At 42.4% G+C, this 16,637-nt stretch overlaps 1 protein-coding gene across 1 annotated transcript; it reads left to right on the top strand.

The window, feature by feature from the left end:
* Positions 1–1,624: 1,624 nt before the first annotated feature.
* Positions 1,625–16,431, top strand: LOC122540175 (complement C1q subcomponent subunit A-like). Its single transcript, XM_043675510.1, has 3 exons — positions 1,625–1,733; positions 4,174–4,338; positions 14,711–16,431. Exons 2-3 carry the CDS (start codon positions 4,179–4,181, stop codon positions 15,298–15,300), a joined length of 750 nt encoding a protein of 249 aa, XP_043531445.1. The 5' UTR covers positions 1,625–1,733; positions 4,174–4,178; the 3' UTR covers positions 15,301–16,431.
* The last annotated feature ends 206 nt before the right edge of the window (positions 16,432–16,637 follow it).

Genomic DNA, 16,637 nt, shown 5'->3' with positions numbered 1-16,637 from the left:
TTAAGTCACCCCTCAACCTCCTACACTCCAGTGAAAGAAGTCTCAGCCTATCCAGCCTTTCTTTATAACTCAAACCTTCCATTCCCAACAACACCCTGGTGAATCTCTTCTGAACCATCTCCAGCTTGATAATATCCTTCCTATAACAAGGTGGCCAGAACTGGACACAGTATTCCAGAAGAGGCCTCACCAATGTCCTGTACAACCTCAGCATAATGTCCCAACTCCAATACTCAAAGGAATGAGCAATAAAGGCAAGCATACCAAATGCTTTTTTAATCATTATGTCTATATGTGTTGCAAACTTTAAAGAAAAATGTACCTGTACCTCTAGGTCCCTCCATTCTACAACACTACCTTTGTTTGCTGTGCCAAAATGCAATACCTCACATTTATCCAGATTGAATTGCATCTGTCATTGACCCATTTGATCAAGGTCCCTTTGTAATCTTAGAAAATCTTCTTCACTGTCTACTATGCCATTAATTTTGGTGTCATCTGCAAACTAACCATGCCTTCTCTGATCTCATCCAAATCATAGCTCGGCAACGTCTTGGTAAACCTCCTCTGCACTCTGTCCAGTGCTATCACACCTCTCCTATAATATGGATTCCAGGACAGGGCATAATACTCGAGCTGTGGCCTAATCAACATTTTATACAGTACCAGCATAACCTCCCCGCTCTCAAACTCTGTGCTTCCATTAATAAAGAGAGTATGTGATCCTAGCCAGTTTATCATCTATCCTGAAGAAGGTTCATTCTGAGCTTGATACATTAACTCTGTTTCTCTTCCATAAATGCAGCCAGACCTGCGGAGTTTCTCCAGAATTCTCTACGTGCGTTTCAGATTTCCAGCATTCACAATACTTCACTTTTAGAGTCATAGAGATGTACAGCATGGAAACAGACCCTTTGGTTCAACTAGTCCATGCCGACCAGATATCCCAACCCAATCTAGTCCCACCAGCCAGCAGCCGGCCCATATCCCTCCAAACCCTTCCTATTCATATACCCATCCAAATGCCTTTTAAATGTTGCAACTGTACCAGCCTCCACCACTTCCTCTGGCAGCTCATTCCATACACGTACCACCCTCTGCATGAAAAAGTTGCCCCTTAGGTCTCTTTTATATCTTTCCCCTCTCACCCCTTTTATTAGCCTTTTCTTGGAGTATGAATGAAAACGATGAGGGAAATCAAACTTAGCAGCTGCAGAGAGACTGAGGCTGGATTTGAATTCAGAAATTCTGCTGACATTTTGACATCAGTTCACAATCATCATGGGTCAGTGTGAAAGAACCATTACAGGCATTCACGCTGAAAGCAAGATCACGATAACAAAATTTGAATACTCTTTTCCTAAGAGACTCTGCTTCAGTTTGTGAATTATGTTAAATAATATAGATTTGATATGTATATACATTAACACAAATAGAATTTTCCTTTAATTACAAGAAAAAAAAAGTTTATTCCAACAAATAATTCCAACTGGAAAGGTATAAAACTTCTGTAATTCAGGAATATGCTGGAGGCAGATTTGGCAGCCTGTCTCCCTCAGAGAACCATTCAATCTTGGCTCAGCTGCCGTAGCTTCACACTGATTTGGCAATCTGGATAAAGTTTGCACAACAGATATGTAAAGTCCCTCCTCTCTTTTTTACAAATGTCATTCCCAGAAGTGAACAGCTTGTTGTGAGTACATGCACAGACTGTCTTACGAGCGCTTTTTAAGGTAAGTTATAGTTTCAGCGAGCTATCCATTAACTTGAGTTTGTTTGGAAAGTGCAAGCTGTGAATGGCAATGTTCTTCCTCATATCTCTCCACACTCAGACTTTTTGGCTGCATTTGAAATGAGTTTAATCTCAGCCGGGTTGTTTCATCACATTAACAGAGCAAATGTTTCAGTGGATTTCGCTCCACCTCACTCTGCTCCAAGTAATCCGGCTTTCTAATCCTATCAGCCTTTCTCTTACTAAAATTATATTCATTTGGAGCAAAGAATTACTATCAGGAATGAATGGATTTCATTTGAAATATACATTTTAAAACCATTAATGAAAGTTATTAAAAATTTACAAAGTTATTTTAGTGAATGCTTCAAAACAACTTAAGATCTGGAACCAGCCAGTGAGCATGTCTATTTTTGTGTGAGTTAACCCCTTATTCTCGCTATCCTAATTGGAATGCAATACCAGGTTATAGTCCAACAGGTTTAATTGGAAGCACTAGCTTTCGGAGCGCTGCTCCTTCATCAGGTGGTTGAGCGGTGCTCTAAAAGCCAGTCTTTCCAATTAAACCTGTTAGACTATAACCTGGTGTTGTGTAATTTTTATCTTTTTACACCCCAGTTCAATACCAGCATCTCCAAATCATGTCTAATTGTAATGGTTCCTGCTTTAAACTATTAGAGATATGGAGTCATCAAGATCTACAATACAGAGAAAGGCCCTTTGGCCCATCATGTCAGTGCTGATCAAAAACAACCACCTAACTATTCCAATCCCATTTGCAAGCATTTGGGCCATAGCCTTCTTGTATGTCTTAGCATCACACGTGCAAATACTTTTTAAATGTTAAGAGGGTTTCTGCTTCTCCCACTTTTAAAGGCAATGCATTCCAGATTCTCACCACCCTCTGGGTGTTTTTCCTCACATCGCATCCTTTTCCCCCTTACGTTAAATCTATGTCCCCTGGTCATTGATCTCTGCATCAAACAAGATGTTTCTTCTGGTCTACCTATCTGTGCCTGTCATTATTTTACATAATTTTCCATTATGACATAGCTTACACCCATAGTTAGGACCAGGGCAAATGCAGAAAGAATGATCGATGATCAGCTTCTGTATCTACAAGCAATCTTTGTGAGTTAACTTTACCTTTGGTAGCAGCAGATAAAAAAAAAGTCAAATGAATTAGGGGCCTGTTATGTGACCAAAGTTATATTCAATGGAGAGGAATATTGAGCATAATCATTCATCTCCCATGACTGCCCAGGACAAACATTAAACCTGTAAATGTAAATCTCCATGACATGGTGAAGTGGAAATGTTCAAGTCCCACTTTGGAAGATCAAAAAAGCAGTCTGTAACCATTCGCAGCAATGCCCAGGCTTGTGTTTGGTAAGTGGCAATTACATTCACATCATACAAGTGCCATATCCAGTAAGAGAGAACTGAACCATCATCCCTTGACATACCATTGCTCAATCCTCCACAAAGATCACCACTGATCAGAAACTCAAACAACTCCTTAAATGCTGTGGTGTCTGGACATTGGGAATTTTGTGAATTACTCACTTCCTGATAGCCCAGAGCTTGTTCAACACCTACAAGGCACACACAGAATCATAGAATCCCTACAGTATTGTAACAGGCCCTTCATCCCAACAAGTCCACACCAACCCTCAGAAGAGTAACTCACCCAGACCCATTCCCCTACATTTACCCTTAACCTATTCATCCCTGAACACTGTAGGCAATTTAGCATGGCCAATTCACCTAACCTGCACATCTTTGGATTGTGGGGGGAAACCGGAGCACCCAGAGGAAATCCACACAGACACGGAGAGATTGTGCAAACTCCACACAGAAAGTCACCCGAGGCTGGAATTGAACCCAGGTCCCTGGCGCTGTGAGGTAGCAGTGCTGACCACTGAGCCACTGTGCCACCCCAAATGATGGAAAACTCCTCATTTACTTGGATGGGTGCAGATCCAACAGCAGTCACTGACCTCACCACCATCCATCTCCTAAAGAAAGGGCATTGTTACCTGGTCTGACCGACATGTGACTCCAGATACATAGTTAATGTAGTTAACTCTGAACTGCCCTCCGAAATGGCACAGGGATATATGTTGACCCAGCCAGTAATACCCACATCCTATGAAAGAATGAAGATGCATTGATCTCCTAAATTCCAGGGAATTCTGAGCCTCTATAACATCATCGCTACTGTGGTTCTGCCAGATTTCCAACACTTCAGAATAGGAATGTGGGAATATTCAGGCTATTGTGTGTAACTTATTGGTTTCTTTTAAAAGGCATCTTCTGCTGTTACCCACATGTGAGCCAGTCAATATGTGTGCACCAACAATCTATAGTGGAGTGGAGAATAATGAACTCCAGTAGAGTGCGGAGCCATGTAACTATCAGCGCTTGCTTGTTCTGTGCAGACACTATGATACGTGAGGGGCTGCTGCTGTTTGTTCTGATAACACGGGCTGCTGCAGGTACAGGAGGATGTCGGGCACCCGATGGCAAGGATGGGTTGCCAGGTGCACCAGGACAACCAGGAAGAAATGGAAGACCTGGACAAGATGGTGACACAGGGGAGCCAGGTAACACATGACAGATTGAGTTACCACTGGCTAAAAAGTGCATTGTTTTGGTAAATTAACAAATAATAACTGGGTGGAGACGAAGGAAAATTGTGAATTCATGTCCATAAACAGAGCAAACAAATTGAATAAGACCACAAGTTGACCATTTGACCTCTTGGGCTGGCTCCACCACTGGATTTGAACCATATAAATAGGTCTATTAATATAAATAAAGGAATATTGAGTCAGAGAATCCTTCAGCACAGAGACAGGCCTTTTGGCCCAAGCTGGTTCATGCTGACCACAATGTTCATTTCCCTGCACTTGGCCCATATCTTTCTAATCCTTTCCTATCCATGTGTTTGTCCAAATGCTTTTTAAATGTTGTGTACCCGCCTCAACCACTTCCGCTGGCAGCTCATTCCATATGCGTACCACCCTTTGTGTAAAAAAAATTGCCCTTCAGGTTCCCTTTTATTCTTTCTCCTCTAACTTTAAACTGAAGCTCTCTAATGCTCGATTCAGCAACCCTGGGAACAAGAGTGCATTCACCCTGTCCATGCCTCTCATAAAAATGTCCAGTTTGTCCAATCTCTCTATATAAGTCAGACAGTTGAGTCCTGGCAACATCCTTGTAAATTTATTCTGCACTCTTTCCAGTTTAATAACATCCTTCCTATAGCAAGGTGACCAAACCTGTATATAATATTCCAGGTGCGGCCTCACCAACGTCCTGTACAACTGCAATTTGGCTTCCCAACTTCTATACTCAAAGCCCTAACTGATAAAAACCAGTGTGCCAAAAGCCTTCTTTCACTGCCCTGTCTCTCTGTGACTCCACTTTCGTGCACCTGAACTCCTTAAGGCCTACTATTCATCAAAATGCAAGACCTCACACTTATCTATTTAAAGTCTATGCTATTTCTCGGCCCACTTTCCCAGCTGATCAAGGTCCTGCTGCAATTTCTGATCATCTTCTTCACTGTCCATGATACCGCCTATTTTAGTGTCATCAGCAAATTTACTAATCATGCCTTGTACATTCTCATCCAACTCATTGATATAAATAACAAACAGCAATGGGCCCCACACCGACCCCTGAGGCACTCCACTAGTCACAGGCCTCCAGTCTGACAAGCATCCTTCCACTATTACCCTCTGCTTCCTACCAAAAGGCCAATTGGTTTTCCAATTTGCCAACTCCCCCTGGATTCCATGCGATTTAACCTTCCAGAGCAGCCTACTAAGTGGAACCTTACCAAAGGCCTTATTGAAATCCATATTGACTACGTCTACCGCCCTGCCTTCGTCAACCTTCCTGGTCGCTTAATCAAAGAAGTCTAACAAATTTATGAGGCATGATCTCCCATGCACAAAGCCATGCTGACTATTCCTAATCAAGCCATGTCTTTCCAAATGCATGTATACCTTATCTCTCAGAATCTTCCCAAGTAATTTACCTACCACAGATGTTAGGTTTACTGGTCTACAGTTTACAGATTTTTCTTTGCAGCCCTTCTTGAGTAAGGGCACAACATTCACTACCCTCCAGTCTTCTGGAACCTCACCCATGGCTAACAATGGTGCAAAAATATCAGCCAGGGCCACTGCACTTTCTTCTCTAGTCTCTTGCAGTGTTCTTGGATATATCTAGTCAGGACCAGGAGATTTATCCACCTTCATACGTTATAATACATCCAACACTTCCTCTACTGTGATATAGACTATCCCTAAGATATCGCCACTAACTTCCCCAAGTTCCCTAGTCTTCATATCTTTCTCCACGGTAAACACAGTGAAGAAATATGCATTGAGGACCTCGCCCATCTCCCGTGGTTCTACAGATACATGTCCACTTTTGGTATTTGTGGGGTCCTATTCTCTCTCTATCTATTCTTTTTTCCTTTAATATACTTAAAGAAGCCCTTTGGGTTCACCCTAATCTTCTTAGCCAAGGCTATCTCATGCCCCCTTTTTTCCCACCTTCAGTAAGCTCCTGTATCCCCTATATAACTCCGGGGATTCCCTTAATCCCAACTGCCTGTACCTGAACCATACCTCTATCTTTTTTTCTGATCAAAGCCTCACTATCTCTTCTCATCCAGTGTTCTCTCTTCCTGCCAATGTTGCCCTTCACCCTCACCCGAACATATAGACCTTGAACTCGAGCTATCTCACTTTCAAAGGCCTCCCACTTGCTGAAGGTCCGTTACCTGTAAACAAACTTCTCCAGTCAATCCCTAATAGCTCCTGTCTAATTCCATCAAAATTCACCTTGACCCAATTTAGATCTTGAACCTATGGACCAGTTTTTTCTCTCTCCATAACTATTTTAAAATTAATGGAACTATGGGCACTGGTCTCAAAGTGCTCCTCCATCACCTGACCTGCCCTATTTCCCAGAAGTAGGTCAAAGTTTTGCTCCTTCCTGAGTAGGACCCTCTATATACTGCTTGAGAAAACTTTCCTGAACGCACTTAATAATTCCTCCCCATTTAAGCCCTTAACACTATGGCAGTTCCAGTCTACGTTCGGAAGATTAAAATCCCTTATTATGTCAAGCCTATTGCTCCTGCAAGTCTCCCCAGTCTGCCTGCATATTTATTCCTCTAATTCCTGTTGACTACTTGTGGGCCTTTAGTAAAACCCCAATAATGTTACCATCCCCTTCTTATTTCTTAGCTCTACCCACAACATCTCACTGGATGATCCCTCAGTTTCTTTCATCTCTGATTGCTGCTGTGAAACTCCCCTTAATCAAAAATGTAACTCCCTCTCTCCTCTTTCCACCTCCTCTGTCCCACTAAAGCACCTGTACCCTGGCACATTAAGCTGCCAGTCCTGTCCCTCCCTTAGCCATGTATCTGTCATGGCTATAATATCCCAATCCCACGTACCTATCCATACCCTGAGTTCATCGGCCTTACCTGTCAACTCTTTTGCATTGAAATAGATGCAATTTAATCCAATAGGCATTCCTTGCTCTCTGTCACATTCCAGCCTGATCTGTCTCTTCACTTTACTCTTTCTGATTACTGTATCTCCTTTTGGCCTGCACTTGCCTCCTTGCTGTTGAGGATCCCACTTCCCCAGTCTGTCTCCATCACTCTTCACCTCCTTGTCAATCGAAAATCTATGTCCCAGTCCTGAACAAACTCCAGGTATACATTTGTCTAACGAGAACTTAATTCTGCAAGTCCCTGGTTCATGAAGGGATTGTAGCTCTCCAGAGAAGGTACAGTTGGTGCCAGTTGGTACAGGTTATTTGTTTCCAGTATCTTCACAGCAGCAACTTGCCATAACTGATTTCTGAGCTCCCTGAAGGTCATGATGAGCCTCATGTGAGAGAAGCATCACAGAAGTGTCCAAACTCATTTCAAGAGAACTCATACCCCAAAAACCATCTGAAACGGTCAATCCACCATGTCAATGAGTTCCTTACATACGGCTGAAAATGTTTGTTTTGTGTCAGGAGCATAAAAGTCATTGAAATTCTAACTTTGGAATGCATTTTTTTAAGCAGTGTAACTGCCATCCCTGGGTGAGATGTGATTTCAAGTATTTGATACCGCCATCAAATGGCACACATTCCTCTGTTGGATCTACAGCTGTGGATGTAGAACAAAATAACTTAATAATAATAATAATTTTCAGCCCTCTTCTCATGGACAATGGTTTTCCATGGATCAGCAGCTGTGATTTGCCATAATTTCCATAGAGCCATTACTTTACGCCGTGTTCCAAAACTATGGACATGTTACAGCTATATGGTAGCTGTCCCTCCAGTGTGGGATACATGTCAATTAGGCATATGAGGCAATCAAAGCAATGCTCATGTTGACTCTGGGTCAATGTGAGGGCTTTGTTGCTCAGTGTACTCAGGGAAAGACTCCTGTGCACTCAGGGAAAGACCGCTAGAGAATCATAAAATAATTTAATCATATTAATAAGGAACTCAGCTACTCTCATTCCCTCATTGTTAACCACATAAAAATGAATTTTGCTTCTTTTCTGGTGATAATCTAATTCCCAGTTGTAGGTCCTGATTAATGCCCACTTTCAGGCAGTGTATTCTGCAATTCCAACCATTCATTTGTGTTGGAATGTTTTTCCTCAAATTACCTCTGGTTGTTTTACAATCAACACCAGTCGCTGTCCTCTGGTCCTTAAACATTCCTTCTATTATAGAATCATAGCATCCGTATAGTGTGGAAGCAGGCTATTCGGCCCATCAGTCCACACCAATCCTCCAAAGAGCATCCCACTCAGACCAGTCTCACTAATTTCCCCTGTAATTCTGCAGTTCCCATGGTTAATCCACCTAACCTGCACATCCTTGGGCTGTGGGAAGAAACTGGAGCAGCCGAAAGGAACCCATGCAGACATGGGGCGAAACTGCAAACTCCAATGGGAACAATTTCCCCCAAATACTCTGCCTAGACCCTCCTGATTCTGAACACACCCATCAAATCTTCTTTTGGCCATCCTCTCCCTATGCAGAACAGCCACCGTTTCTCCAAGCTATCTATATAATCTCATCCCCAGAACCATTCTCATAATTATTTTCTGTGTCATTTGTGAAAATTTCACATCTTTTCCAATACCTGGTGTTCAGAATGAGGACAAACAACAGTACAACATGGCACAGGCCTTTCAGTCCACCAAGACAGTGTCAACAAACCTTTGCTGCTACGTGCTCCATATCCCTCTATTTCCTGCCTATTCATATATCTGACAAGATGCCTTTAAACTGTCACAATTGTATCCAGCTCCTTTGGCAGTGCAATTTGGGTGTTTGCACCTTCCGCCTTTTACCATAAGGACATAAGAACCAGAAGCAGGAGTAAGCCATCTGGCCCTTCGAACCTGCTCCGCCATTTAATAAGACCATGGCTGATCTTTTTGTGGCCTTAGCTCTACTTACCCTCCCTCTCACCATAACCATTAATTCCTTCCTTGTTCAAAACAAAATCTATCTTAGCTTTAAAATGTTTACTGAAATAGTAAGGAATTTCATAAATTCACAACCGTCTGGGTCAGTGATATAGAAGTATCAATGCTTGTCCTGAGAAGACACCAGATGGCACATACAACTTTAGTGAGAGAAAAGAAAAATACTTCTTTGCGGAGATTTTCTTTCTAAATAAAACATTTTGGGCAATGGTTTATCACTGAAGGCAAGAGGATAAAGCATTGAGTGTTTGAGAATTTGTTCCTGTGACATCCTGGCACATGTCACTAATCATACACGTCTTGCAAATACAGTTTGTACAGTAAATACAGCACTGAGATGTTCTTTGTATCACTCTCTCAAAAGAACAGAAAGGTTGCGCTTTGAACCCAAGAAGAGATTGTTTTCAAGAAGTACAAGAGATAAGCTGGGCAGCTTATTCTTAGCAAGCTTTCCTTCAACTGCACAGGAAAAAACAAACATCTCTCCAAGCCAGTCACTGTTCAAACAGCTGCAGCAGTGTTTCACCACAAAACAAGTGGTTATTACGGATAACGTGACCTACAAGAAAGCTAGTTCGAATAAAATCTCCATTGTCCATAGCAAACTTTCACTTTTTTTAACAAAGTCACTCTAGATATGTTCACAAAACTTGAACTAAATCCATTTTTAACAATGCTTAGAATTGAAGTCCTCTAAGCAATGTTAAATATAAAATAGCTTTTCAGAACTAAGGTCCTTTTACTCCTGAACCTCATTAGAACAGTGCCCTTCATTTTATGTTGTCTCTTTGTTTTTTTCCCTAACAAAAGATATAACTTTACACTTCACTCTGAGGAGCCAAAGTGAAAGAGTTGGGATCCTGCTTCTGGAAATTGCTCTGGGCACAGTACAACCTGAGCACAGTGACCCTGATCCTGCTCTGCTGAGGTGACTACAAAGGAGTGTCCTCAGAGATTATTCTCAATGTTAGAGAATCTCAAGGTGCTAAAACTGATGTTCAAGGCACTTTTGAAGGTGGTTTCAATAGTGAATAAAATGATGTAGTGGACATTAGTCTGACGGTGAGTTGGGAGGGTTTTTAAAACTTATTTGTGGAATGTGAACATTGATGATATTTTCTGTGTCAAGTTGGAAACATAAAAAACATAGAAAATAGGTGCAGGAGTAGACCATTCAGGCACATTATTCAAAATGATCATGGCTGATCAAGCAATTTCAATATTCCACTGCTGCTTTCTCTCTGTACCCCTTGATCCCTTTAGCTGCAGGAGCTATGTCCAGTTCCCCCTTGAATGTACCTAATGAACTGGCCCCAAAAGCATTCTGTGATAGAGACTTCCACAAGTTCCCAACTCTCTGAGTGAAGAAAATCTTCTTCATCTCAATCCTAAATGGCTTACCCCTTATTCTTAGACTGTGACCCCTAGTTCTAGACCTCCCCAACACCAGGAACATTCTTTCTGCAGTATGCAGATTCTATATGTTCTATGAGAATCCATTCCCATCATTCTTCTACATTCCAGTGAGTACAAGCCCAGATGATCCAGTCTTTCTTCATTTGTCAGTGCTGCCATCCCAGGAGTCAGCTGATGAACATTCGCTGGACTCCCTCAGTACAAGAGTGTGTTTCCTCAGACTAGGAGATCAAAACTGCACATATTACTCGAGGTGTGGCCTCATCAAGGCACTATATAATTGCAGCAAAGCATCCTTACTCTTATACAGGTAGTTCTCCTATAATACTGTAGTTGCATGCCCATGCAACACTGTGTCATAGATATTTGCGCAATAGAAATAATGGGGCCTATGAGAAAAACAGGGTTGGGGCAAACCACCAAAAATACCAGTAAACATCGAAACAAAAATAGTAGTTCAAAGTAAATTTTGACCTGTTGTAACTGACCTGTTATGTGGTACTGTGTAGTTCAATTAATCAGAATCTTCAACTAATGCACCAACCTATTATAATTACCCACTCCCCCACCCCACCGACATCACCTATTGCATTCCCAGCTACCTTTGCACTCCACCCCCCCCACTCTCTAACCGCCCCCTCTCCCGCCACACTCCTGATGAAGGGCTCACGTCTGAAACGTTGACTCTCCTGCTCCTCGGATGCTGCCTGACTTGCTGTGCTTTTCCTGAGCCACAGTTTTTGAATCTATATCCACTGGTTGCACTACATTCAAACCAATCTTCTGATCCCATCCAATGGTAACACTGCACAAGTCGGATCCCAGAATGAAACCTGTCTTCTGGTAGGCTACTTCAAAAAATACGGAGGTATGGCATTGAGGGTGAGTTGGAGGTTTGGATTAGGAATTGGCTGGCTGGAAGAAGACAGAGGGTAGTAGTTGGTGGTAAAGGTTAATCTTGGAGTGCCGTTACTAGCGGTGTTCCGCAAGGATCTGTTTTGGGACCATTGCTGTTTGTCATTTTTATAAATGACCTGGAGGAGGGGTTAGAAGGTTGGGTGAGCAAGTTGCGGCTGATACGAAAGTCGGAGGAGTTGTTGACAGTGAGGAAGGATGTGGCAGGTTACAGCGGGATATAGATAAACTGTAGAACTGGGCAGAAAGGTGGCAAATGGAGTTCAATGTAGCTAAGTGTGAGGTGATTCACTTTGGTAAGAGTAACAAAAAGATGGGGTACTGGGCTAATGGTCGGATACTTGGTAGTGTGGATGAGCAGAGGGATCTTGGTGTCCATGTACACAGATCTTTGAAAGTTGCCACCCAGGTAAATAGTGCGGTGAAGAAGGCATATGGCGTACTGGCTTTTATTGGTAGAGAAATTGAGTTCCGGAGTACTGAGGTAATGTTGCAGTTGAGGTGTACAAGATGATTAGGGGTTTAGATAGGGTTGACCGTGAGAACCTTTTTCCACGTATGGAGTCAGCTATTACGAGGGGGCATAGCTTTAAATTAAGGGGTGGTAGGTATAGGACAGATGTTAGGGATAGGTTCTTTACTCAGCGAGTCGTGAGTTCATGGAATGCCCTGCCAGTAGCAGTGGTGGACACTCCCTCTTTATGGGCATTTAAGCGGGCATTGGATAGGCATATAGAGGATAGTGGGCTATTGTAGGTTAGGTCGGCTTGGATCGGCGCAACATCGAGGGCCAAAGGGCCTGTACTGCGCTGTATTCTTCTATGTTCTATGTTCTAGATCAAGGGCCGAATTTTAAGTTTTTTCTTTAAGTGTCAGTTTTGTCAATTTTTTTGGAGGGTTTCATATCATGGTGCTTCGGGACATCTATCACCTTATTTTACAAAGCCCGCCTGATTAATTACCTACCCCACCCTTTGGTGCCCCTCTCACACATTCTAGCACCATCATACCATGTGCCATTTCCAAAACAACTCACTACTTCCTGGATATCCCAGAATTGACCAACATCTGTGGTGCAGCCACATGTTTAGAAAGACAATGTGCACCCACACAAGAGCTGTCAGTCTAGAGCTGCCCTGCACAGTTCCTGACATTGATCATGAATGTGGCAGTCAATGAAAAAGTGGTGCCTCTCTTTGTGGGCAGGGACATGGCGATGCTGCTCATGGGAATGGGGTGATACAACAGTAGGATCTCCTTTTCTATCAGGCCAACAGAGGATGCCATTCTACTCGAACCACGCCAACCTGGACCAGGTTGGTCAGTACAGTCTCAACCATCTGAAGGAATGTACAGAATGTAGGAAGAAGATCAATGATCTTCTCCACTCTGTCAATGAACATGCCACCATTTTCTCATTGATACCTCACACTCACTCTTCCTCTGCTACTGTACCAACCATTTCCTACAACATCTTCCCGTGGGCGGCACGGTGGCACAGTGGTTAGCACTGTTGCCTCACAGCAACAGTGAGACCCGGGTTCAATTCCCACCTCAGGCAACTGACTGTGTAGAGTTTGCACATTCTCCCCGTGTCTGCGTGGGTTTCCTCCGGGTGCTCCAGTTTCCTCCCACAGTCCCAAAATGTCCAGGTCAGGTGAATTGGCCATGCTAAATTGCCCGTAGTGTTAGGTGCAGGGGTAAATGTAGGGGAATGGGTCTGGGTGGGGTGTGCTTCGGCGGGTCGGTGTGGGCCGAAGGGCCTGTTTCCACACTGTAAGTAATCTAATCTAATCAAATCTACTCAATCTCATCCTCGCTAACATCTGATCCTGACTAACTCTGAATCTCTTCTGCATGACCTACTCACCCTCTTAGGACATCTCCACACATGCACCAAAACTAACAGTGTGCTGCCCACCTTGCTCTCCCTCACCCACTGTGTGCAGAGTTTCCTGACTCTGACCATCCTGAGCAACTGACTGACCATGTCCCAACCCATCTACTGGAATTTTGTTTTGCAGTTGGTTCCCATAGTGATTAGTCACAGAGTCTGCACATATTATTTAACATCTAAACATATTTTTTAAACAAAAAGAGAGAGAAAAAAGCTGTTAATGCAAACAACACAGACAAGTTTCAATCTGCTCCTCAACACTATGTTTTTACTGTTAGTCAATTCCAGTGAAATTTCACTCTTATCTCAACTCCTTAAGTTTTTAAATTAACAGATTACGCCCAACCTCTTATCCTCAGGCTGTACCAACATTTTTGTGATGCTTTTCCAAGTCCACTAGCACAAACATTTCACAATATCTTTCACAAAACTCTTCATGAGAAATGCACAGAGCTTCTTGTGTGGCCCTGCAGCCCAACAAGTCCACACCGACCCGCCGAAGCACAACCCACCCAGACCCATTCCCCTACATTTACCCCTGCATTTATGTGGCACATCCAGTTCGGTTACTGGTCAATGGTAACCATTAAGATAGAAAAACAGGAAGATCCAGTGATATTATTAGAAAGGGACAGAAGTTATATTGTCACTTTATGGAGATGGTAATTGTCTGCCATGTGTGTGACTAAATATTATTTGCCACTTGTCAGCCTAAGCCTGAATATTGTCCAGGTCTTACTGCATTTGGACATGGGTGGTTTCAGTATCTGAGGAGACACAAATGGTGCTGAACATGGTGCAATCATTGGTGAATATCTTCACTTCTGACCTTATGATGGAGAGAAGGTCATTGATGAAGCAGCTGAAGATTGTTGGGCCTTTGACGTACACTGAGGAACACTTGCAGAGATGTCCTGGACCTGAGATGACTGATCTCCAACAACACCAAGATCTTCTGTCCTCATTAGTTTCTATATTGACTGTAGATCATCAACTGAGATTGCAACTCTCACCTGCCTTCTTTCTTTCCATTTGGGCTAGAAATCAATCCATACTTGTCAGCAGAAAGAGATGTAGATGACCACAGTTAGCTAGTGAGAATCATATTGAAATTGTCTAAATTTTAATGGATCCTTTGAACAGTTGGGGAATAGAATGTAGAGAAGGATTTCTATGTCGTTCTTCCTCATGTCTTCTTCTTCTCTGTAGGCATATACACTGGCATTCGTGGTGAGCCAGGAGTCAAGGGGCAACGGGGGAATCCAGGGCACCCAGGAAAAAATGGCCCCAAAGGATATGTAGGTCCAGCAGGGCCCAGAGGTTCACCAGGCAATCCTGGACTCCAAGGACAGAAGGGAGAATCGGGGCAAGGGGGTGGTCTACAGGGGACAGAAAGACCTGCCTTCTCTGTCATCAAAAACACAACCAATGACCCTTTTCCTGAAAGGCCAATCATGTTTGACAAGGTTATCACCAACGAGGGAGAATGTTTCCGTGTTGATCTGGGAAAGTTTCACTGTTGTAAAGGTGGCTGGTATTTCTTCACCTACAACATGGTCTCTGAAGGAAAACTTTGTGTTAACATCATGAAAAACAGCAGAAAGACAGTTGGAATCTGCGACACTCATGGAAGCAAAACTAACTGGCAAAAGAATCAAATGAATTCAGGTGGGACAGTACTGAAGCTGAGAAAGGGAGATGAGGTTTGGCTTCAAACCACACCAGGTTACAATAATGTTTTTGGCTCAAATGAAGTCAACAGTGTCTTTTCTGGGTTCCTTCTCTTTCCAGAGAATTAATGTTTAAAACTACATTAATATGTCTGCTCACCTTAATTACTCACTTTGACCTGTAACCCTTGCTCACTGCTGGGATCCATTATATCAATACCCATAAAAATGAAGAAAACATAAGATTACATTCGAAAAGCCATTAGAATTGTCCAAAAAAATGGGCTTAACATCAATCATTCCCTCTCTCAAATATCCACACTTGTCAAACATTTTCAGTTTCCATTATCTGACTGCCAATTCTATGTTCATTATAAACTATTATGGCCACAAGTGACATCTAATCATTGGAACAACATGAATCTACCAGTTAAAATTGAAGCCAACTACTATGAATGCTGGAGACACTGTTCCCCTCTCCCCATTCACAGAGACACCATTCCCCTCTCCCCCTTCACAGAGACACCATTCCCCTCTCCCCCTTCACAGAGATACCATTCCCCTCTATCCCCATTCACAGATATACCATTGTCTGTCCCATTGTCCACACGGAGACAGTGATCCATTGCTCTGACAGACACCCTCCATTTCATTTCCAGTTGGAATTGTAGTTCAAGTCGCCAATCTTTGTCTCCTTCTTTACTTCTTATGCACTTTAAGAGCCACTTTGCAATTCACAACATGAATACTGTTTCTGCTCCTTCCAAGGCTGCACACAGATATACTGTATAAGACAGACAATGCTAGCAGACTCTGTTACTGGGACATCACGACTACTTATGAACAATCCAAACATTCATGAAAATGCTGCAGATAATAGGACACACAATGTGAGAAATAACTTTGATTTTACATCAGTTCTCTAGTTATAAATTCCCATGTCAATATTTTATGGAATTTATTAGTAAGGATCACAAATTGTATATTTGTACTTGCCACGAGCAATCTGTGTTAATGATACTTCCTGTAAAACAGCTACTATAATTTATATAATCACTAGCTAACATTTCCAGGTCATTCTGCAATTCACACTCCAATATGCTGAAAAGTTAGACTAACACTTTGTATTGGAACTAATTCCTGAAATCTGCTCTCAGAGATTTTTGTTGGTTACATTGGGGATAAATGCTTTTCTGTATTTGTATAACATGTGTTTATTCATTCCTTTCATAATAAAATAAATGAGAATTTCCCAATAAATTGCAGATACAGAAACTTCTTATGCATCTAAAAGAAATCCTATTTTTGTATCTTTGATTTAAACAGTGCAAAATATATTTTGGTTATAGGCAATTAGGATTATACATTTGCTAGAATCAATTAGGTCAGACTTGGTTCCCTGTCCAATAAGTAGCAAGTATTATCTTATGGGCTCAGTGGTTAGCACTGCTGCCTCACAGCACTAG

This window comes from Chiloscyllium plagiosum, chromosome 34 (genome assembly GCF_004010195.1).
Source record: "Chiloscyllium plagiosum isolate BGI_BamShark_2017 chromosome 34, ASM401019v2, whole genome shotgun sequence".
NCBI lineage: Eukaryota > Metazoa > Chordata > Chondrichthyes > Orectolobiformes > Hemiscylliidae > Chiloscyllium > Chiloscyllium plagiosum.
This window is presented reverse-complemented; position numbering and strand designations above follow the sequence as displayed.